Raw genomic sequence first — 23,509 nt, forward strand, 5'->3', positions numbered from 1 at the left:
TTTAGCTATCTGTATAACAGAACATTCTGTCCCAGTGGCTGCACAAATCCTATCTGATCCCCATTGTAAGCAGCAGTCCTGCCCTGCTTTATGGCAGCTGAGATTCTAGCTATCTGTATAACAGAACATTCTGTCCCAGTGGCTGCACAAATCCTATCTGATCCCCATTGTAAGCAGCAGTCCTGCCCTGCTTTATGGCAGCTGAGATTCTAGCTATCTGTATAACAGAACATTCTGTCCCAGTGGCTGCACAAATCCTATCTGATCCCCATTGTAAGCAGCAGTCCTGCCCTGCTTTATGGCAGCTGAGATTCTAGCTATCTGTATAACAGAACATTCTGTCCTAGTGGCTGCACAAATCCTATCTGATCCCCATTGTAAGCAGCAGTCCTGCCCTGCTTTATGGCAGCTGAGATTCTAGCTATCTGTATAACAGAGCATTCTGTCCTAGTGGCTGGCCAGATCCCAATTGCATTGGACTGTGCCGGGCCAGACCCCCTCTCCCAATGCTCGTTTTTTTTTTTAAAAAAAAAGGATTTTCGGCAATGCACGGTGTAGTGTGCACGTACATGCCGAAGGGGGCACTTTGTGCGCATGTGCGCCGAGATGGCTCCGCACGGCGCGTTACAGTAGGGGACCGGGGGTCCCTGGATTGTAGTCCCGGTGGGAACCAGGCATTCTGTCCCAGTGGCTGCACAGATGCTATCTGATCCAAATTGTAAGCAGCAGTTCTGCCCTGCTTTATGGCTGTATAACAGAGCTTTCTCCCTCTGCGTCTTGCACGAGGAAACGGGCAATTTCTTACCCTTACATCTTTCTCACTAATTAGATAAACATTAATGCATCCTGGAGGCCTTCCGTTTGTCCTGGTTTCCAATAAAGCACTTTCAGCACTTATTAGAAACATGTTCCCCCTGTTAAGACTACAAATATGAATTCCCAAGTCCTCCATCTGACGGAAGTGCTGTGTGTGTGGGAGTGGAGGAATGAATAGCAGGGGTTCATAGGCGACTTGAATCAGGGATAATAGAAAGAAGCTGCGGACTGATATTTTGGCTCCTAGACATTTCTTTCTGAAAACAATTAGCTGTGCAGAGCCAGACCTACAGTGCAGAGAAGAGTCTTGTGCTGTGCCAGCTGGGTTATTAACGGTACGCCCTTCTCTCTGACAGCAATACTATTGAAGGGGACTTCAGGCACACTAGAAAATCCTCAGGGCCACAAGTATAAAGCAAAATATTGTTTATTTCAGTTTAAATTAAAAAATAATCATCTCCTAATGGCCCCATGCATTTTGTTCCCATTAAAGGGGAACTATTGTGAAAATTCAAATTTAATATAAGCTTCATCATACTAAAATAAGAAACTTTCTGAATACAATCAATTAAATATTCTGTACTGTTTCTGAAATAATCAAGTTTATCTTCACTATTCCTCTCTCAGCATCTGTTTCTCTTCATTCTGTCTTCATTCAGCAGTTGGGTGTCATATATTCATTGACAGTTAGATCCAATTTATCTTATAGGGGGGCTCCTTTTGCCTAGAAGATGTATTAGAGTTCACACTATTAAAATCACCAGACATCATGTCTCTCTACATGCAGAATTTGTGCAAAAGGCAGTTATTTTGTTAGATTTTGTTTGTACTGGAATCAGTTATTTGAGTGAGCTCTAATACATCTGCTAGGAAAGGAAGCCCCCCCTATAAGATATATTGGATCATTCATCTGACACCCAACTGCTGCATGAAAACAGAATGAAGAGAAACAGATGCTGAGAGAGGGATAGTGAATATAAACTTGATTATTTCAGAAATGATGCAGAATATTTAATTGATTGTATTTAGAAAGTTTTCTGATTTCAGTTTGCCAAAGCTTATATTAAATAATCATATTCGCGATAGTTCCCCTTTAAGGCACTTAGTCAAGATTATAGACTTCTCTCTTCTGGTGTCACTTTGGTGATATTGTTACTTTATGCCCCAATTCACTTTCCCAGCCATAAAGTACTAAATGGTTCTATACACCCATTTACACCAGAGGGGAAACAAAGCAACAGTTTAAACACTTTATAAACAGGTACAAGCAGTCCACCAGTACTCCAGGAGGTTAGTCTGTTTTATCATATATATATATATATTGAAATTGCTCATTAATTAGGGCTTCCCCACCCCCCACATGGTCTGTTTTTTCTATATTTATGCCCCTTGAATGGCCGCCTCAATCCCAGTAGACCTGCGCTGCTCCTGCTGCCAAGTGCCTTCAGCTCTTTGATACAAGACACAGATCTATAGCAGCCTCCTCTCCCTACGAAACATAAAGCAATTATTAATGAAACATCTTTTTATCACTTTATAAGCCCGGCAGGGTCTAATCTGGCAGCGGGCGGCAATTTTCGGCCCAACTGCAAACGTAAACAATCAGGAAAGCGTCATTAGCTTGGTAAATGGATCCCCAGATCTATTATTCTGGGTAATTAGATTATTCCCTAATGAGAAGCATTACGTTCCTGTAGACTCCACGCTGTTCATCTGGGATGTGATCAATTTCCATTGCATAATGCATGACTATATAGAGGGGAGCATGGCACTAATAGCACCCTGGGAAGGTGCAGAAGAGCAGAAATCTCTCTGCAAAAACCTGCCCAAAGTTTTCCATTAACAGGGACAACTGCAGGGAGGAGGAGGGCTGTTCTAAGTGGCGGTGGGGCCTGGACCCCAATATTTTAATCCAACCCAGACATGATATGAAACTACAGTTCCCACCATCCCTGACCAAGAGGTGAGATTCAACATTGAAAAGGCTGCATGTTGGATAAGATAAAATTGGGGAACAGTGTCTTTTATTTCTCTTCCCTCTGCACACCCCACAAAAAGCAAGGTTCCTCTATGCTCTCTAACTTAAATGCCTTTGCCAGACTTTGAAATAATACATATTACTTATCTGCCTATACATAGTAGGCACTGTTTTGGAACACTAAAAGATATATAATGGGAGCACAGTCAGATATCAATGATGTTGGCCAGGATTGGTCCTGTGACATACAAAATCAAACTAAATATTAAATTTTAAGGCCCCAGAATTAACAGTGTTCCCTACTGCTGTATGCAGTGTAGCCCCAATCAGTGTCGGACTGACCCACCGGGATACAAGGAAAACCATTTGGCTTATTTCATGGTCATTCCCTATTTCTTTATGGGAACAAAGAGGCTTAATAATAGAAGAATAAAGTATAGTGTGTAGAGAAAAGAGACTAAGAGAATAAAGAGGTTGAGTGTGGAGAGGAGATATAATAGTTTGGAAAGTGGGCCCTCAGCCTGAGGATTTCTGTTGGACCCCTGGCACCCCAGTCTGACACTGGCCCCAATCCATTACTGCCTGTCAGCCAAGGACCACACATTGGAGTCCCTGCAACAGGTGGTTCTGTACAACTTCCCACACGAACTGCATATCTGGATTTGGAACCAGGATGACCAAATTAATACAAATATCTGCTTGTTTGATGCCGTATATCCACTAACAGAGAAATGCCTCTCCTGGGTTCCATTTTTTGCAGTGGGAAATGCAGACATTTAAGGATGAGTGCAGGGTCGGATTGGCCTAGTGGGAAACCAGATGAAATCCTGGCGGGCCCCCAGCTATCAAGGGCCAGCACTGCAGACCTGCTGCCTGTCCAGCTCTGGGGTTGGGAGGATCAGTTTGAAGAGTTGTGCAGTGGAGCCATGGTGGGACCTTGGGTGACAGCCCCTGGTGGGCCCCAAATACTCCAGTCCAATACAGTCTGAGTGTTTTTTCACCCAAAACGCTTAATAGAATAGAACAGAAGGGTTGGGGGGAGGGAAAACATTTTGGACAGCAGGCTTGTGGTCTGAAGCTTTCTGCAGCACCCTGGCAAATTTGCCACTGGAGACTTGATCATATTGATTTGCACTTCCCTGCTTGTTTGATAACTGCCAGTTAGGGGGAGATTCCCTTGTCCATTTGTACTGAAGCCCCAAAACTAGAGCAGAAATTATAGATATATGTGTCACTACTGAAAAAACCCTGGAACAGGTTTCTTTTTGTTTTCCTTTAGTCTTTATGCGTCTTTTATCCTTTATATACTTATTTGCAGTGGAAACATCTCCTTTACTTCCTGGAATAAATTGGGGGAAAAAAACACTATTTACAGTATTTTGGTGTGTAATCTGCCCAGATTCAGTGGTTAGAAAGGCTGGAGAAACTGTGGCTTTGAATACACAGAACACTGGGCTGCAGCCCCCTAGAGTGGGGGGGGGGAGAATATATCTTATAAGAGGTGGCCAACATGTCTAGATGCCCAACCATCATGGGTATGTAATCATAGTCAGTGGGTTAGTTTCATTTTTGGATCACAAATGAACTGTCCAGAGCCCCCATCTATAATAATCAACCGGCAATTAGCTTTAAACTGTCTGCTGCACATAGTTTATTTCACACAAATCTCTGATTGGTATCTATGGGTTACTGCACTGGCATCAAAGTGAATGAACCCCTCCATGCACAAAAAAATAAAAAATCTCCTGCATCAGTCAGACTCCTGATCTCCTTCATCAACACTGTGGAAATTGACGGAGATATAAATACCTGTTATTAATAATAATAATAATAATAATAATAATAATAATAATAATAGACATTGTTATACTGATAGGAATTGGGCTGTGCATAGAAAACATGCAACAAGACAGGAGCTGCATTTCAGATATGTTCTTGTTATATAGGGGTGGGTCACCTATAAGGTAACTTTAAGTATAGAATTGCCAATTCTAAGCAACTGTTCAATTGGTTTTCATTATTTATTTTTTATAGTTATTTGCCTTTTTCTTCTGAGTCTTCTGTAGCTGTCAAATGGGCGTCGCTGACCCCTTCTATAAAGCAAACACTCTGTAAGGCTACAAATGTATTGTTATTGTTACTTTTTATTACTCATCTTTCTATTCAGAACCTCTCCTATTCATATTCCAGTCTATTATTCCAATCAATGCATGGTTGCTATGTTACTTTGGACTACCAGATTGCTTAAAAAACGAATTGGAGAGCTGCTAAATAAAAAGCTAAATTACTCAAAAACCTTAAAAAATAAAAAAATGAAAACCAATTGCAAATTGACTCAGAATATCACTCTCTACATCATATTTAAAGTTATCTCAAAGGTGAACAACCCCTTTAACCTGTATATGAAATTGCCAACAGACATGTTTTAAATGTAGTCTCCAATAGCGAATAAGACGCTGAATATATGTTTGAGGGAAGCGACATCGCTGAATGAATGGTGCGTAAATGCGCATAAGGCGAATATTATTTCATTCTATAAAATGCAGATGATTTCGAACTGTGGGTTTTTTTATGCGCAGATCTTGCCTTTAGTCTGAATATAATATAAATAATAATCCCTTTCTGACAGTATAGAATGGAATTGTTGCTTTTAGACCTAAATTGGCAAATTAATTCGCTGTTGTAAAATTGTTACCCGCCTGCAAAATCTCCCATTGTTACAAAGTATTACCCAATTCCTTTCCATTTCTACAATGTATCAACCCGATCCCGACCTGTAATTACAACCTATCAGAGACTCACAGACACAACTCCCGGCAGAACAAATAATCCAGACATATAACTACTAAAAAATCCTTTTTTAAAAAACAAATATACTACTCTGGACAATATAAGGGCAATTGTTCGTTCTGCTGAAAATATATGAGAAAGATTAACTACCAATACCTTTCTTCCAGTCTTATTTCTAAGCATAATATAAAAAATAAATAGATGTATATATAAATAAAACAATATTTGCTTAATCTCGACTATAAAAATCCAATAATTGCGTAATTCTGTCTATAAAAATTGAAAACATAATCAAAATGATCTGTTTAGGATATAATCGTTAAAACAAATGAAATGTAAATGATTATTTTTTGTGGTATAATAATTATCAATAAAGAAGATCGAATGCTATTTAAAGAAACATTAAATATTCGTAATATGGGAAAAGTAGCTACAGGAACGATTTAAAAAAGATCCACACGTTTTGCCAACAGGAGAAAAAAATAACACATTTTATTATCGTATTAGTTTATGGACAGCAGAAGAAAACGATATTATTTTGTAGCCTTGCTGTAAATATACGGTTAATAAGAAATATAAATCGGTTTGTTCCCCAAATCTTCGGGAATATGTGGAATTCAAGAGGCGATCACAAACACACAAGAGAATTAATGACTATTAATTGATAGAAACGGTTTTGGATTGAAGGGAAAGCGTTTTAGCGCAGAGAAGGGTAGAAGGTAATTGTATTATGTCTATTAATAAATCTTGTTAATTTAGGGCTGTGTGTATAAAGGTTACAGACTCGTACATTTGACAACAAACGAAAAAAATTCCGATCAAAGAAATCAATCGAGTCGCTTCCCATGAACCTGCAGCAAAGACTGATTGCGATTCAGTCGCAGATTTGCCGACCTTAGAAAGGAGGAAAACAGTCGCTAAAAAGGAGACGATTAATCTCCTGCGTTTTTATCTGTGTTAAAGAAGCAGCACATCAAGTGCAGAGCGCGCTGGAGTCGCTAATGAACACAGTGGGCTGCGATTATCTGATCTAAAAAAAATGGACAGATTAATTAATGTTAGTTAATATATGACAGCCGGGTCTCTCCTGCTGCGACTATCCCAAGTGTCAGCTACAAAGACAGCAGTAAATGCAGCAGCAGGTAACTCAGTCTAGGTCTGTATATAGCAGCAAACTAGTCTGTTGGTGCCCTCTAGTGGCTGCAGTAGTTCAATGCAACAGGGTGGAAAGGGTTGGTGGGGGAGGGGGAAAGGCTAATGATTTAGTGTAATATTTCTATATATTTAGTTTTATGATCGAGCACTGCTGTGTGTAAGAAGGAACACAAATTCTCCTGCATTGCCAACTCCACTTCCCCCCCCCCAAGTGGCATTTCATGATAAGCTTCTAGTTGCAGAGCTACAAAAACACAAGATGCAGGGAGTTGTAGGATAAAACAAAGGAGACGTTGGAAGTTGTGGTACAACAACAGCAAGATGGTTGCACAAATTAAATTTTGCTGAGAGCTAAGGGGGCCACAGACGGGTCAATTATTTTTTAGTATCCAAGTAAGTGGTCAGTCAGCTGGATGTCGATAAAGGAGCTTGATAAAGGATCGTTTGTATTCGAAACGTCGCTATGCTATATTGAAATAAAAGCGGTTTTAATGGAAAAACCTGGAGTGCTGCAATCTATATACACTTGAATTGGAGGTATATGGAGGTGAACATACGTTTGTTGCATGCACCCTGATGAGTTAATGACTTTTGACTATTGAAGTGTGCTGCATAACGACTGTGAAAGTGTCAAGGGGCGATACACAGTGCCAGGTCTGGACTGGGAGTCAAAATAGGCCCAGGCATTACAGAAAGGCCCAATCAGCTCCCGATGAGCCCACTAAATAATGACTGTCTATGGTATCTTATGGCAGCCCCTCTGGCATTTGCCAGAACCCACAGATTGCCAGTCCGGGCCTGCGCAGTGCCACCAACTTTCTGCTTTTCCATTGATTAGGGCCAACATGCTGTGTTTATTGGCCACCAGTTGCTCCCATGTCCAGTGATAAGTAAAGAATTGTGGGACGAGTCCTGTAAAATGAATGTAATTAAAAGGGGCTTATAATGTCACACGTACATATAGGAGCGGATATCTGAGCGTTGGCAGTGACAGCTGTATCCCCTTTAATTCAATTTGCAGTGTGTAACAAATATACTGTTCTTTCTGTTAATACCACCCACCTACCCAACCCCAGATATCTATGGAGATAAACAGACAGAAAGCGATAATTAATTAATTTATAGATAATAGATAATTTGGATTGATAGAAAGAAAGATAATCAATCCATTGACAGAGAGATAGATTGACAGGACAGATAATAGAGAGAGAGAGAGAGAGAGAGAGAGAGAGAGAGAGAGAGAGAGAGAGAGAGAGAATGGTAGATAGATGATAGATAGATAGATAGATAGATAGATAGATAGATAGATAGATAGATAGATAGATAGATAGATAGATAGATAGATGGATGGATGGATGGATGGATGGATGGATGGATGGATGGATGGATGGATGGATGGATGGATGGATAGATAGATAGATAGATAGATGATAGATAGATAGATGCTAGACAATTAATTATCTTTCAGATAACGAGAGAGAGAGACAGAGATGGATAGATGATTGATAGTCAACATATAGTGAAGCTTGGATTAATAAATAATTTAGATTGACAGAAAGAAAGATAATTAATCTACTGACAGAGAGATAGATGAGCAGATGGGAGAGACAGAAAAAGAGAGAGATAATGGTAGATAGATGATAGATATATAGATGATAGACAGACAGACAGACAGACAGACAGACAGACAGATAGATAGATAGATAGATAATAGAGAGAGAGAGAGAGAGAGAGAGAGAGAGAGAGAGAGAGCGATAGACAGATAGATTATGGATAGATAGATAGATAGATAGATAGATAGATAGATAGATAGATAGATAGATAGATAGATGATAGAGATAGATAGACTGAAAGACAGACAGACAGATGATAGATAGACAGACAGACAGATTATGTATAGAGTATGTATATAATATAATATCACTCAGTCTCTCACAGTCCCTGGGTCAGCAGTGCCCATATAGGTGCCATCTGGCTCCACAGAAGAACGTGGGCACTGCCCCCCCCTCCTGCTCTTCCCTGAGATCTGACTGAGACACAGGTTCACCCCCCACTCCCCCAGGGCTTGGCACCCTCCCCTCATGTTCTTGCTGTGAGTGAATGGGAGTTGGAGAACGTGGCTGGATTCCTGCTGTAACATTTACTGGAAGTTTATTCACCGTGTCCTCCAGCTGCTGTGGCTCCAACTGGCCCCTCTCTTGTGTATCTGGCTACTAGCAATGAGACAAGCACCCCCCCCCCTTCCCATTGCATGTAGTGGTGAGGGCCAGGCTGTGTAAATCTGCTGTAGGTTTTATAACTCTGCATTCTGGGATTAAAAACCAGGACTTGAATGGCGCATAGACTTCAGTTATAATAGAGTGTCAGATCTTCTGTAAACGTCTCTAGAAAGGCTCCCATTGAACAGTGTCCCACCCGTTATCAGATAATCAGAAGAGGTGGTAGAAAGATTACTCAGTTTAACCAGGGACTCATGAAGCACATCTCAGGTATAAGAACACTGAAACCCAGCTCCTCGGCTATCAAGGTGTACTTGGCCTTTAATAACTTTTACACCATGAGACACATTCACATCAAAGAGTGTAACAGTCATGTTGTAAAGGCTCTATATACATATTAGAGGTCTAGTAACCCATAGCGACCAATCAGCAGGTAGCATTAACTGGTCATCTGTTGGAAAGGAAACATCTAATTGGTTGCTAGCAGGTTACTATAACTGGCAAGATTTTCCCTTTTTATCTGTGGGGCCTATAGCCCAGCGGGATACCAGGAAAACTCCCAGTGGGCCCAGGTGTCAGTGGGCCCTCCTACTTCTAAACATTTGGCTTATTTCATGGCCATTCCCTATTTCTATGAGAACAAAGAGGCTAAATAGATGGAATAATAGATTATAGTATGTAAAGAATAGAGACTTGAGGTTGAGTGAGGAGAGGAGGAATAATAGTACTGAGAGTGGGCCCCTGGTCTAAGGTTTAAAGGAGGTCCCCTGGTCTGAGGTTTTTGGGTGGGCCCCTCGTGTCCCAGTCCGACACTGCATCCCAAGCAACTCCATGATAAACAGCCCAGTGATATATACAGAGTGACATTAAGTATAAAAGTGCTGCAATATGGCAGCCTGAGCCTGAACCCCAAAAAGCACAACATGGGGTAAAGTCTGGGGTGATGGAAGGTCACTATTAACTCCACAACAAATAATAATGATCCCATTGGGATAGAGGCTGGAGTAATGGGAGGAATATTAACCCCAGAACAGTTCATAATAACAAGGCCATGGGGATAGAAACTTAAGTGACAGTTTGGAGCTCTATAAACAAAACACAGGGGGTGCTAGGACAATGAAGAGGAGGTGCCCCTAGTCGGGTTACTGTTCCCTGTTTGTTCTTATTTTGGGATAACACGCGGGTGATTTGGGACAAGTCCAGAGCCTCCCCACAGTTTAGTAATTGTAGCTCGGCTGACAGTTGCAGCCTGACAGTCAGGTACCACAACACACGCACTGTCCCCCCCAGTCTTTTCATTTCCACTCGCCCGAGCTGAGCTCCCGCGTCCAGTAGCTGGAGGCGACCCATTAGCCGGCAGCTCCCGTGACCTGAGCCGCGCCCTGCTTCAGCCCCGGAAAGCGACGTGATTGGCCGTCTCCTTCCCATATGCAAATGAGTCTGAGGGAATGACATTCCTCCGGACTCTTTACAGTAAAAGGCAATTGATTTCCAGGCAGAGTCTCATTCCCAGAGCCACAGAGGGAAAGAGAGCGCTGAGCCGCCGCTTCCCATCCCCAGAGCAGCACCAGCGGGAATTCACTAGTCCTCCTCCCAACTGTCAGCTTCAGTGTTAGCGAGTCACAAGTTACAGCGCAGCTCTCTAACACCCACTCTCTGTGAGCAGCATGCGCGGGACCTGGGAGAGTGCAGCACCCTGATCTGTCCCTGGGAGGGCAAGAAGCTCATTTAGGTGCAGGAAGAGTTAATCTGAGCACATATCTGCCCATCTGAGTCACCCTGCCTGGTGTGACTACCTCTGTGGGTGCCCACAATAAAAACCACAGGAAGAGCCACAAAGTGCGGGTAACCTGCCACCAGATGCTGCAGCCCATGTGACATGCCAAGGAGAGGGGCCCTCAGATGCTGCTTGGCACCCAGTCCTGCCTACAGAGCACCCACTAGATTTCAGCCTATTCCTAGGGCCACTGGAGGAGCTGTTGAAGCCAATTGGAGATCAAATTCACTCCAGCAGCTACCCAGGACTTGGGCAAAGTTCCTTTCAGCCGATATCCAGTATATTGTGGTGGCCGGGCTGCCTGGTACTGTCTAGACTACCCTCTTGCTTGGGGCAAACTGCTGAAACTTTGAAGAAAGTTCCCTGGGGAGAGTACATAGGTGCAGCCTCCCTAACCATTGAATTATGTCAGTGATCACTGACTCCTTAGCCTGATCACTGTCTCTTGAGACCCCTGAGCGTAACTATTGACTCCTGGGAGCGATCACTGACTGCCAGCTGTTGCGACTGCCCATTTAAAAGTGATTTACTCACCAGGCTTGTTGTGATGCGTATCCCCGTAGATACCAGCACCAGCCGCCGCTTCACGCCGCCCTCCACCACTCTGAGTCCGGGGAAGATGAGCGAACCGATACCGCTGAATATCGCGGACAGCAGCGCCGCCCTGGTGGGCAAACTGAGAAGTACAGACCGGAATATGGTGGAAGTATTGTCCGATCATCCCGGAGAACTGGTCCGCACAGACAGCCCCAACTTTCTCTGCTCGGTGCTTCCCACACACTGGAGGTGCAACAAGACCTTGCCCATCGCTTTCAAGGTAAGACCCTGGCTCTGTTTCATTATTATTATCCCTGTGCCTAAGAGCTTGCAATCTAGAACTGCAGGGAAGCTGTAAGTGCGTGGGTAGGGCAAAGAGTAAGTGTGGCACTGTATAATTAAATTATAATAGTTGTGATTTTAATGGCGTTATTATTATTCCCATTATAATTAAGCTGCTGTGCCATAGCGCCAGCCAAGGAAACCCAGCGCCAGAGATACTGGGTGCCTGTGGCACAGCCATTAAGCAGGTATGCAACTGTCAGGTGCTAGGAGTTATTATACAAGGGTGCCCATGCTTGTGCCCTCCAGCTGTTGTTAAACTGTAAAGAAAGAAAGGTTTAGGGCACACTAGGAAGCTGCATGTAGATCAGACCAAAAATTGTTGGTTAAAAAGTAGACAATCATCTAGAGCCTTACGCGTTTCATGTCCCTAAGACACTCAATCATAAGCTTATAGGTAGTGATGGGCGAATTTGTGCCGTTTCGCTTCGCTGAGAAATTAGGGAAAAATTCATGAAACGTCGGCGACAAATTGACGCACGCCTATTTGACAATTTCACGAGTTTATTCGCCGGTGGCGTAACGCGGAAAATTCCACAGCAAATTCACGCCTGCCAAATAAATTCACCCATCGCTACTTATAGGTTATAATCAGGAAAGGATTGCACACTTATTTTTTTTTAACATTACATAGTATATTTATTAAAAATTTCAAAAAACAAAAGTGAGCCCAATGTGTTTCGACCATATTGGTCTTCCTCAGGGGCACAAATAACAGAAAAATGAAAAGAAAACGGCAGTTATTACTTATAGGTTATAAACGGTATAACCCAGCATCTCCCAACAGCTAAAGATGGGGTTGTAATATGGAATTCAACAGAAGCAGGTCCCCATTATGAATAAGGTGCTTAGCCTGTCCTCAAACCCAACCTGAAAAAGCCCTTAGTAATATTTTCTACAAAGCAGATTTTGTTTCCCAGCAAAGGGTGCTGGGAGTTGTAGTCCTCTGTGGCAAGCTCCGTGCGTTTCAGATAGTCTGGACTCTGCGAACAATGTTACGTTTAGTGGCCACTGATAAAACCATGATTGAAATGCTTAGCACAGCCATATAGTAACATCCATTAGCACTAGTTTACCCATTGGCCGAGTGAGGCAAAACATGAGCAAAATGTGGCTTTCCAGATGTCGCTGAACATCAACTCCCGAAACAAAATACCACATTTTTGGGGCTATAGAAGTCTGAAGCCAACTTGGTAGAAATAAAAAGCTCTACTGCTGGCTTCCATAGAAAAAGGTGGGAAGCAATCCTTTTAAAAGTACTAAATAGTGACCGTGTCGTGGTTTTTAGGGGAGCTGTAACAGTGAAAATTATTGTAAATCATCCCCCACATCTCCCAATGCATTACAGTGGGCAGCCAAGGTACAAGGTGTAGGGATTTTACTCTTATAATTGAATGAACTGTTTTAATATAAATGTAGATGTATTGTGCCTGCCCTGTCCCACTAACAAAGGGCAGACACCTCTATGAATAAGATGCAGCTCATCAGGGCTCTATTTGGAAATGTTGCCTGAGATAATACGAAACTTTTTTTTTTTTTTTTGTAACTCGTCTCCCAAAAACCTAAACTGCACCCGAGGCTCAGTCTGCACCTTTGAACGTTTCCAGTAAGGAATATAGTCCTGTAAAATAATTCACTCACTAGATCTGACTCACTGTCCTGAAATGTGTCTGGCTGAATCTTTCAAAGGGGACGGCGAATTTATAGAGCTGCTGACTCCTTTATTGACAGATACAGGGAGCTCACTCCAAAACTCACTAGCCCGACCGCATAGAAACCCTCATACACATAAGAACAGTATATTTGATATAAAGGACCCTCCTTAATATATTAGTATATAAAGGATAAAGGGGCACGGGTCCTTTATATACTAGCCCTATGTTCTATAGCCTTAATATATACATTTAAAATATGGAGGAAAGCCATTCACTTACTAATTATCCCTTATTTATCATATTTTATATATATATATATATATATATATATATATATATATATATATATATATATATATATATATATATATATAAATTATAAAATAGAGAGAGTGCACACCAGGAGCCTTTAAGAAGTTAAAAAATCATTAATTTTATTAGGACACTTAAAAACAGGCAATATAAAAAATATAAAAAATATATATATATATATACACACATATTTAAAGCTGTTGACCAAGAGAAACTTACTTTTTATTGGCAGCTGAAGAGTTTGTAAATAGAAGAATGTATATATAGGTATGGGACCTGTTATCCAGAATGCTTGGGACCTGGGGTTTTCCGGATAACAGATCTTTCCGTAATTTGGATCTTCATGCCTTAAGTCTACTGGAAAATCAAATAAACATTAAACAAACCCAATAGGTTGCTTTTGTTTCCAGTAAGGATTAATTATAACTTAGTTTGGACCAAGTACAAGCCACTGTTTTATTATTACAGAGAAAAAAGTAAGCATTTTTAAAAATTTGGGTAAAATGGGGTCTATGGGAGACAGGTGAAGCTTTCTGGATAACGAGTTTCCAGATAACGGATCCCTGTTTACTTGTATTTATATTTACTTATACAGTTATCGAGTGATATAAACATTATAGGAAAGCAGTATATTAACTGGGGATGCCGCTTATGCTGACAGTAATAATGCAAAACTTATACCACTGTATTATCTGTGGGAACATTCTATAACAGCTAATCTGCTGATAAACAACTAGCGATTATTGGGCTGTAGCACTGATACACTGCGTAATTCAATAACCAGGGAAAATAATTAGCTTCCCAGCAATAAAGAATTAATCTAAAAATAATAGATTACCCAGTGTTTTCCACTGAATTCATTTCTTGTTTGTCCTATAGAAAATCACATGTTCTTCTATTAGTCGAGCCCTGTTAGTATTATTCGGAAAGGTATGACAATTACAATGAATTGTAAAAAAAAGTTAATTTAACCAAGTATATGTAATGGTTTTTTTTACCATGTTTATTGGGGAAAATAGTTTTAATTAGATTAAAATGAGTCAATCTAATTAGTATCTCCCAATTACTACAAATAATATGGTCTCATAAGAGCCAATTAAACACATATCTGTATCTATTTATCATCTAACTATCTACAGTATCTATCTATATATCTACGTATATATCTATCTATATATCTATCATCTATCTATCTATCTATCTATCTATCTATCTATCTATCTATCTATCTAACTATTATCTATCATCTATTTTTTACATCAATCTGCTGTTATTATTATTATTATAAGAATAAACACAAAACTTAGATTATTTTCAACAGTTTGTGCTAAATTCTGCTCACTGCCCAGAGTATATAATATTATTATAAAGAATATACTATCCTATACAAGTTTTCGGTTAAAAATTGCTATTTATAGGAAGGTAGTTTAATATATATATATATATATATATATATATATATATATATATATATATATATATATATATATATATATATATATATATATAAAACCATAGAAGGATAAATGCACAATCTTGAGTTTTCATATAAAATAGAATTTATTCATTCATAATTTTTCTTGGAGATCTAGAGTGAGTGTGGTTAAAAACTGGGAAGTATATATATATATATATATATATATATATATATATATATATATATATATATATATATATATATATATATATATATATTTTATTTATTTTTTTTATTATTTTTTTTTTACATATGAAATAATTCAACTAAATGTGTTACCTGCTAGAAAAAAAAATATAATAAATATTACCCCCACCCCCAAATCTCTGCATGGACATTAAGGGTAACAGAATAGCGCTACATTTCAGATAGAGTAATAGATACCTGGAAATGCCTTCCGGCACAGGTAGTCTGGGCTAACGGAAAATTAAAATGTATGGTCCAGATATGTATAACTATATATAACTCTATATATATCTATAGTGCCAGTAGATATATAAATATATTGATAATGGGTTGAGTGCAGAGGACTCTTGTATTTGACTATAGTGCCAGTAGGATATGCAGCTCTGTACAATTCTACAGTATAGAAAAATATATACAGGGTGGACAATCATTGTTATGTATATAAGTATAAATTTACAGAGATTAAGTACATGAGACAAGGAAGGACAGAGATCACTGCCCTGTAGAGCTTACAATCTAATTAAAGCACATTTGATAACTTCAGAAACCCAAAAGTATCAATTTCATATATATTTACAGAAGAAATAGTGTGTTTTAATTGAGAAAGTAGCTGGTTTCCTATAGGAAATGGGTCACACTTTTCAAATAACATTTTGTGAAGTTCCAAGCGAGATACTCAGACGTGCTCAGTCCATCCCAGCCCTGTGTAACTGTATCTGCCCCGTGGAATTTATAGGTGATGCGCCCTACAATCCTATCATTATATAGAATGCCGGCCACATGCCCCGCATAACTCTTGCAGAAGCCTAATGACAAACACTTAATTACATCTTAATGACTGGTGTTTGTAACGGTTGCTGTAAAAATGTTGGTTCTTTGCATCTTTAAAGGATCCTAAACATAAGGGATTTCACCGACCGTGTGATAAACAGTGCAAGGAATTCATTGCAAATAGCACGTAGCATTGCGACACGTGGGACTAAAATAGACTTTTTTTTATTAATATAAAGCAGCTGTGCCAGCAATTAAAGGAACAGAGAAATTAGGGCTGATTTCCATTTGCATTTATTTTAGGCAAGTGAAATCGGGTACCATTATATTTGCCGTGATATTCAGCAATGAATAGGAAATAGTTGATAACAAACAATGATGTTTTTACTTAGTAAATTTTTGCAATAGTAAGAAAATATGTCGAAAAATCGACAGCAAACTAGAAAATGTTGCTTAGTGGAGCCCTCTTTAGAGAAAACACAATATCTGGTCACCTGGAAGCTGTAATTGGCATTGTTTTCTGAGGAGATTATGGGAGATTCTATAGTTATGGTTCAGGGCATAATATAAGATACATTTCAGCACCGTCCTGACTCCAAAATCTCCCAAAAGTGGCATAGGAGTTTTTTTTACAAACACTAGTCCCGCCTATGCATGATGAACCCCTATTTTTGAGCGGTACTTTCAAATTACACCTCCATATTGCGACCATATAGCACCAAAACTTATAACCAAACCAAAAGTGGTTAAACATACTCTGCACTTTTTTAAAACAGACTTTTAATTGGCGGAGTAAACCCCCCTTTTAATTTCTCTGTCTCTCTTGCTTATGCAACAACCTCATCTGCAATTCTAAAAGGTGTTTTTGATAAATACAGGCATGGGATCTATTATCTGGAATGCTTGGGACCTGGGGTTCACCTGATAAGGGTGGGGTCTATCTGCAATGTATGCATTAGGGCAGAGACACACGCTCAGATTCGGGGAGATTTAGTCACCCGGCGATAAATCGCCTCTTATTTGGGGGCGACTAATCTCCCCAAACTGCCTCCCACTGGCTAGAAAGTAAATCGCTGGCAGGATGGCACTCAGAGCACTTCGTTTTCCGAAGTCGGAGGCAACTTTGGGCGACTTTGGAAAAAGAAGCGCACCGATTGCCATCCCGCCGGCGATTTACATTCTAGCCTGCGGAAGGCAGTTCGGGGAGATTAGTCGCCACGAAGAAGAGGAGATTTGTCGCTGGGCTACTAATCTCCCCGAATCTGAGCGTGTGTCTCTGCCCTTAGGGCTACTAAAAAGCATTACAAAAAATCAAAAGAATGTTTTGCCACTGACGTGGGTTTCTGCAACTTTGTTACCTTCAAGTAGAACGTATTATCACAGAGATAAAGCAGGTCAGCCATAAATAAAGAATTCTTTGCTTAAATAGGAGTAATATGAAATTGCTGTATTTGGGGGCTTTATCAATAATATAATAGATCCCGTACCTTGAAATAGGCTAGTAAATACTCCAGTCACTTTAATGCACGACCCAACTAAGTATTCCGTTTAAATTTCTCTACAGATATTCAGACACTTTTTTTTATGACACAAATATCCTCCTAATAGAGGACAGGTGTTCAACAAAGGGTTAAAATCGTATCACCTCCATACCGACTATTCAGCTCAAGATGATCAGATGACACAATCTTCCCTTCTCCAAAAAAAATATATATAAACATATAAAACCTTAACTGCTTATTTGTAGTCAGAAAGGCTGAATAGCAGAGCTACTCCGGATGGTATTTATCAAACTTCCTAACTCTGAGAATCTGCAGGGATTTAACCCCAAAGCCCAGCTCCGTGGGGCAGATAATACACAGTAGCCTTGTTAGATGTTGAGCAATATACACATTGCAGTAATTACTATCCAAAATATTGGCTTCAGCTTGAAATGGCATTTCCTTATTTTTTTTTTTAATGTTTCATTAGATTGCAAGCTCTTTGGAACTGGAATTCTTCCTCTTAAATGTTTTCTTTTAGTGGTTTCATGGTTGTAGTTCATAACTGTGTAGACACAATCAGCCTATCATAAAGTGCTGTGCACACTGACAGCCAATACAACTTTAACTCTGATACAACAGCAAATTAAAGGATGACAGTTTGCAGCAAAAAAACAAGTCCCTGTGTTTATAAATCCAATTATAAAACAATATCCCGCCTCTCTATTTAACCCATTCAGAGGAGATCTGGAAGGGAACCCAAAACATAACAACTGTGGAACTTACAGTTAATCCGTTAAGGCTGAACGGCGAGACAAAACAGTGTGTATTGTGCAAGCCCCTTCATGTCGGTTTAGTCTGCACCTCGCCTGTTTGTCTGCTGAGTTTATTTCAACCTTTACAAAAGAAAATAAGGTCTAAAAGCATTTTTGGAGAGTTTTTTTTCCCATTGCTTTTCATGTCTCATTTTTTTTTAATGTGTGTTTCTTCTGAAAGATGAAGCATTGAGCTCAGCTCTGAAATGCAGACGCCAGTTTACTTTGCCTTATTGAATCCAGTGCCTCCTGGAGGGGACTCGGTGGCATTAGGTCCTGACTTTTGGGGTGTTCATGTAAGATCTCATACTGCGCTGGCTGAATAAATGAGCTGCATATCTATGGATAGTATTCATTGGCTGGTGGGGGAGGCAGTAATAATTTCAGTCAATTATGTTCTCTTTCCTGTTTTTGTGGTTGTTTGCTTAATGTGTTTTGGGCAAAGCTGACTTGTATACATAATTATGTCATTGATATAAAGTTTAGCCTTGTCTGTTATCTGTGTTTCTTTCTGTCTAGCTCTGTGTCCAAATGACTATATAGGTATGGGATCCGTTATCTGGCAGCCCGTTATCCAGAAAAGCTCAGAATTATGGAATGGCCCGTCTCCCATAGACTCCATTTTATCCAAATAATCCAATTTTTTTTAAAAATGGTTTCCTTTTTCTCTGTAATAATAAAATAGTAGCTTGTACTTGATCCCAAGTAAGATATAATTACTCCTATTTGGAGGCAAACCCAGCCTATTGGGTTTATTAAATTATTAATGGTTTTCTAGTATAATTATAAGTCCCGTGCATTCTGGATAACAGGTCGCATACCTGTATATACCGTCTGTCTATTGCTCCTAGGGTTTGTGTGTATCAGTGTGTGTCCATTTGTGCGTGTGTGCATGGGAGACTAAAACAGACTTTGTGGCGCCCTGTTATTATTTAAACTAGGACTGTGGCTCTTCAGCTGCTGTTGAAAAGTAACTCCCAATAGCCCTTCCTTGTCTTCAGCTGTCTGTGGATGCTACGAGTGTGTGCTGCAACAACTACAGAAGGGCTGCGGGTTTGGCACTACTAATACATAAAGTTTCTTATGTTGCCATGTTGCCCTTTTTCTTCTACACCCAGTGTGTCTACCTATAACTACTTCTGGGGCTCACTGTGTGATAGATCCTCGGCTTTCACCCATATTTGCAATCCCCCCATCCAAAGGCTCTATCTATCTATCTATCTATCTATCTATCTATCTATCTATCATTTATTTATTTATCTATCCATCTATCATCTATCTGTCTATCTATTTATCTATTTATCATCTATCTATCTATCTATCTATCTATCTATCTATCTATCTATCTATCATTTATCTATCATCTATCTATCTATCTATCTATCTATCTATCTATCTATCTATTATCTATCTATCTATCTATCTATCTATCTATCTATCTAGCTATCATCTATCTATCTATCTATCTATCTATCTATCTATCTATCTATCTATCTATCTATCATCTATCTATCTATCTATCTATCTATCTATCATTTATTTATCTATCCATCTATCATCTATCTGTCTATCTATTTATCTATTTATCATCTATCTATCTATCTATCTATCATTTATCTATCATCTATCTATCTATCTATCTATCTATCTATCTATTATCTATCTATCTATCTATCATCTATCTATCTATCTATCTATCTATCTATCTATCTATCTATCTATCTATCTATCTATCTATCATCTATCTATTTATCTTTTTGTCTGTTTGTCTATCTATCCCCCCTCTCTCTCTTTCTAGCTCTTTGTCTGGCTATCTACTATCTACAGTATCTCTCTATGTATTTATCTATCATCTCTCTCTCTCTCTCTCTCTCTCTCTCTCTCTCTCTCTCTCTCGCTCTCTCTCTCTCTCTCTCTTTTACAGGATTCACACTTCTTTACAATTCTACATTTATTATAACTGGATATATGCAAAACCCAACATCTATTTATCTCTCTCTCTATCCATGAATCAATCTATCTATCTATCTATCTATCTATCTATCTATCTATCTATCTATCTGTCTTTTCTATTTTATTTATCTCTTTTTCTCACTCTGTCAAATGGTATATCCATTGCTACATGTTTTATTTTATCAGTGTGACTGTATCTGTTCCATTACTTGCCTGTCTATCTCGCTTATTCTACAGTGCTCAATGAATATTATCCCTCTCTGTTTCCAAGGATGTCAGGTTGATCTCATAGTTATACAGACTAAATGCTGCTACTGATCTGGCAGCTGCATGCACAATGTGCAGGATTATTAACAAGCCTAAATCCCACTTGATTCTATGGATAAAGATTACCTAGTTAATGATATATTTCTCACCTGATAATACAGGACCTGGACAGACTGGTAAGATTTTGGTAAAACCTTTCTCACTGTGGATCCTTTTCCTTTCCCTGTGCCAGGTGGTGGCCTTGGGAGAAGTTCCAGATGGGACACTGGTGACAGTGATGGCTGGCAATGATGAGAACTATTCTGCTGAATTAAGAAATGCCACAGCAGCCATGAAGAGTCAAGTGGCCCGCTTCAATGACCTGAGATTTGTCGGAAGATCTGGAAGAGGTAACCAAATTATATTAAAATAATATATATTTCCTGTATTCTCACGTGTGCCACCAGCCTGTCTGCTGCTTTTCTTTTTTCAACAATAATGTCTTCAGTTTACAATAATTAGATATGCACCAAATCCAGCATTCGGCCAATATTCTGCCTTTTTCAGCGGGATTTGGCCGAATCAAAGCACCTGGCCGAACTGGATCCAAAGCAAAAAAATCATGTCATGTGATATGTTCTGTATCACTGTTAGTTGTAGCATGAATTCCTTTTTAAAAATGACTGCTGGCTGCCTATGGGCCTATTTCATATTTCATATTGCACATTTCTGTGAGTATTGGTGGAATATACAGGCTGGGTCCTTCTCTGCTGCATGGAACCTGTGAGTTCCTGTGCCAAATAGAGTCCAATCATTGACATTCACAACTGTGGCATTCTCCAGAAGAAGTAAAGAGAGATGCAAGGTAATTTTCAAAGGGGAGCAGGACCTACTATTACCTACTACAGAATAATATTCCAAATTAAATGATAAAGTCAGAAGACCAACACTGCAAGCAGGAACAGTAGTAGGAGAGAACCCTTGTATGACTTCTCTTTCATGCATGTTGTTTTGGTATTAAAATGCTAATTAAATTACCTGCATTCTTATCTATGTAAATATCTACTGTCTGTAAAGGAGTGTCACAGCAACAACCTATTTAAGCCATTGTTCAATAGGAAGTTGTTTTGTAAATCTGTAAATAGAAACGCATATGAAATTAGTTTTTTTCTGGCTTTCATTGTCCTTTTAATTTTTTTTCAAAAATACATTTATCCTCTTACTCTCCTCATAAGAAATGCCTTAAACACAATACCTTTCCAGATACTACTATCCCGCTACTACTACTACTACTACTACTACTACTATAGTCACCATCTCTCCCTACTATACCTGCTATCCCACAGCCACAGTCCCTTCCCAGAGACTATTATCCCACTGTTACTATAGGGACCATCTCTCCCTACTATACCTGCTATTCCACTGTCACACTCCCTTCCCAGAGACTATTATCCCACTGTTACTATAGACACCATCTCTCCCTACTATACCTGCTATCCCACAGCCACACTCCCTTCCCAGAGACTATTATCCACTGTTACTATAGGCACCGTCTCTCCCTACTATACCTGCTATCCCACAGTCACACTCCCTTCCCAGAGATTATTATCCACTGTTACTATAGACACCATCTCTCCCTACTATACCTGCTATCCCACAGTCACACTCCCTTCCCAGAGACTATTATCCACTGTTACTATAGGCACCATCTCTCCCTACTATACCTGCTATCCCACAGTCACAGTCCCTTCCCAGAGACTATTATCCACTGTTACTATAGGCACCATCTCTCCCTACTATACCTGCTATCCCACAGTCACACTCCCTTCCCAGAGACTATTATCCACTGTTACTATAGACACCATCTCTCCCTACTATACCTGCTATCCCACAGTCACAGTCCCTTCCCAGAGACTATTATCCACTGTTACTATAGGCACCATCTCTCCCTACTATACCTGCTATCCCACAGTCACACTCCCTTCCCAGAGACTATTATCCACTGTTACTATAGACACCATCTCTCCCTACTATACCTGCTATCCCACAGTCACAGTCCCTTCCCAGAGACTATTATCCACTGTTACTATAGGCACCATCTCTCCCTACTATACCTGATATCCCACAGTCACACTCCCTTCCCAGAGACTATTATCCACTGTTACTATAGGCACCATCTATCCCTACTATACCTGCTATCCCACAGTCACACTCCCTTCGCAGAGACTATTATCCACTTTTACTATAGGCACCATCTCTCCCTACTATACCTGCTATCCCACAGTCACACTCCCTTCCCAGAAACTATTATCCCACTGTTACTATAGACACCATCTCTCCCTACTATACCTGCTATCCCACAGCCACACTCCCTTGCCAGAGACTATTATCCACTGTTACTATAGACACCATCTCTCTCCCTACTATACCTGCTATCCCACAGCCACACTCCCTTCCCAGAGACTATTATCCCACTGCTACTATTGGCACCATCTCTCCCTGCTATCCCTGTTCATGGCCCTCAAGTAGACACACAGCCATGGCTAGGGGGTTCAAACCCAAAGGCCAAAAGTGACATTTGTGGAGAATGAGTATTTGCTTTTTTAGATTCTGCTGGAGACCTAGCTTACAAATCAGTTAGAATGATATTTGTGGGTTAACACTGCCAACTTAAATATTCATGGAAATATGGCTGAAGGGCTCATGCAACAGCATGTTTGTTGGGAGTTAAAGGGGCCTTGGTCAAATACTGGACCTCAGAGATGGGGCTTGAACTGAAAAAGCTGAAAAACCACACAATATTGACATTATAAAAAGAAGCCTGTTAGATAACGTCACTGAGCCTGCTCTTTGTCCTGCAAGACAAGTGCCTGATACTGTCTGTGCTGTATTATACTGTATATCAAATTTCCCTGCTATTGAGAAGTGTCAGACTGCAGCCGTGTACCAGAAAATAAGGGGAAAAACAGATATGTATCAGGAAGTAAACTCCTCCATAC

At 39.9% G+C, this 23,509-nt stretch overlaps 1 protein-coding gene across 3 annotated transcripts in view; it reads left to right on the forward strand.

The window, feature by feature from the left end:
- runx1.L (RUNX family transcription factor 1 L homeolog) overlaps positions 1-23,509 on the forward strand; it is a 159,244-nt gene that overhangs the window by 75,112 nt on the left and 60,623 nt on the right. For 2 of the 3 annotated variants that reach the window (XM_041580854.1, XM_041580855.1), the window contains exons 1-2: positions 10,431-11,552; positions 20,764-20,920. In XM_041580854.1, coding sequence (XP_041436788.1) covers positions 11,283-11,552; positions 20,764-20,920 — 427 coding nt within the window. In that variant the 5' untranslated portion in view covers positions 10,431-11,282. 3 annotated transcript variants of the gene reach the window in all.

This window comes from Xenopus laevis, chromosome 2L, assembly GCF_017654675.1.
Source record: "Xenopus laevis strain J_2021 chromosome 2L, Xenopus_laevis_v10.1, whole genome shotgun sequence".
Classification (NCBI taxonomy): domain Eukaryota; kingdom Metazoa; phylum Chordata; class Amphibia; order Anura; family Pipidae; genus Xenopus; species Xenopus laevis.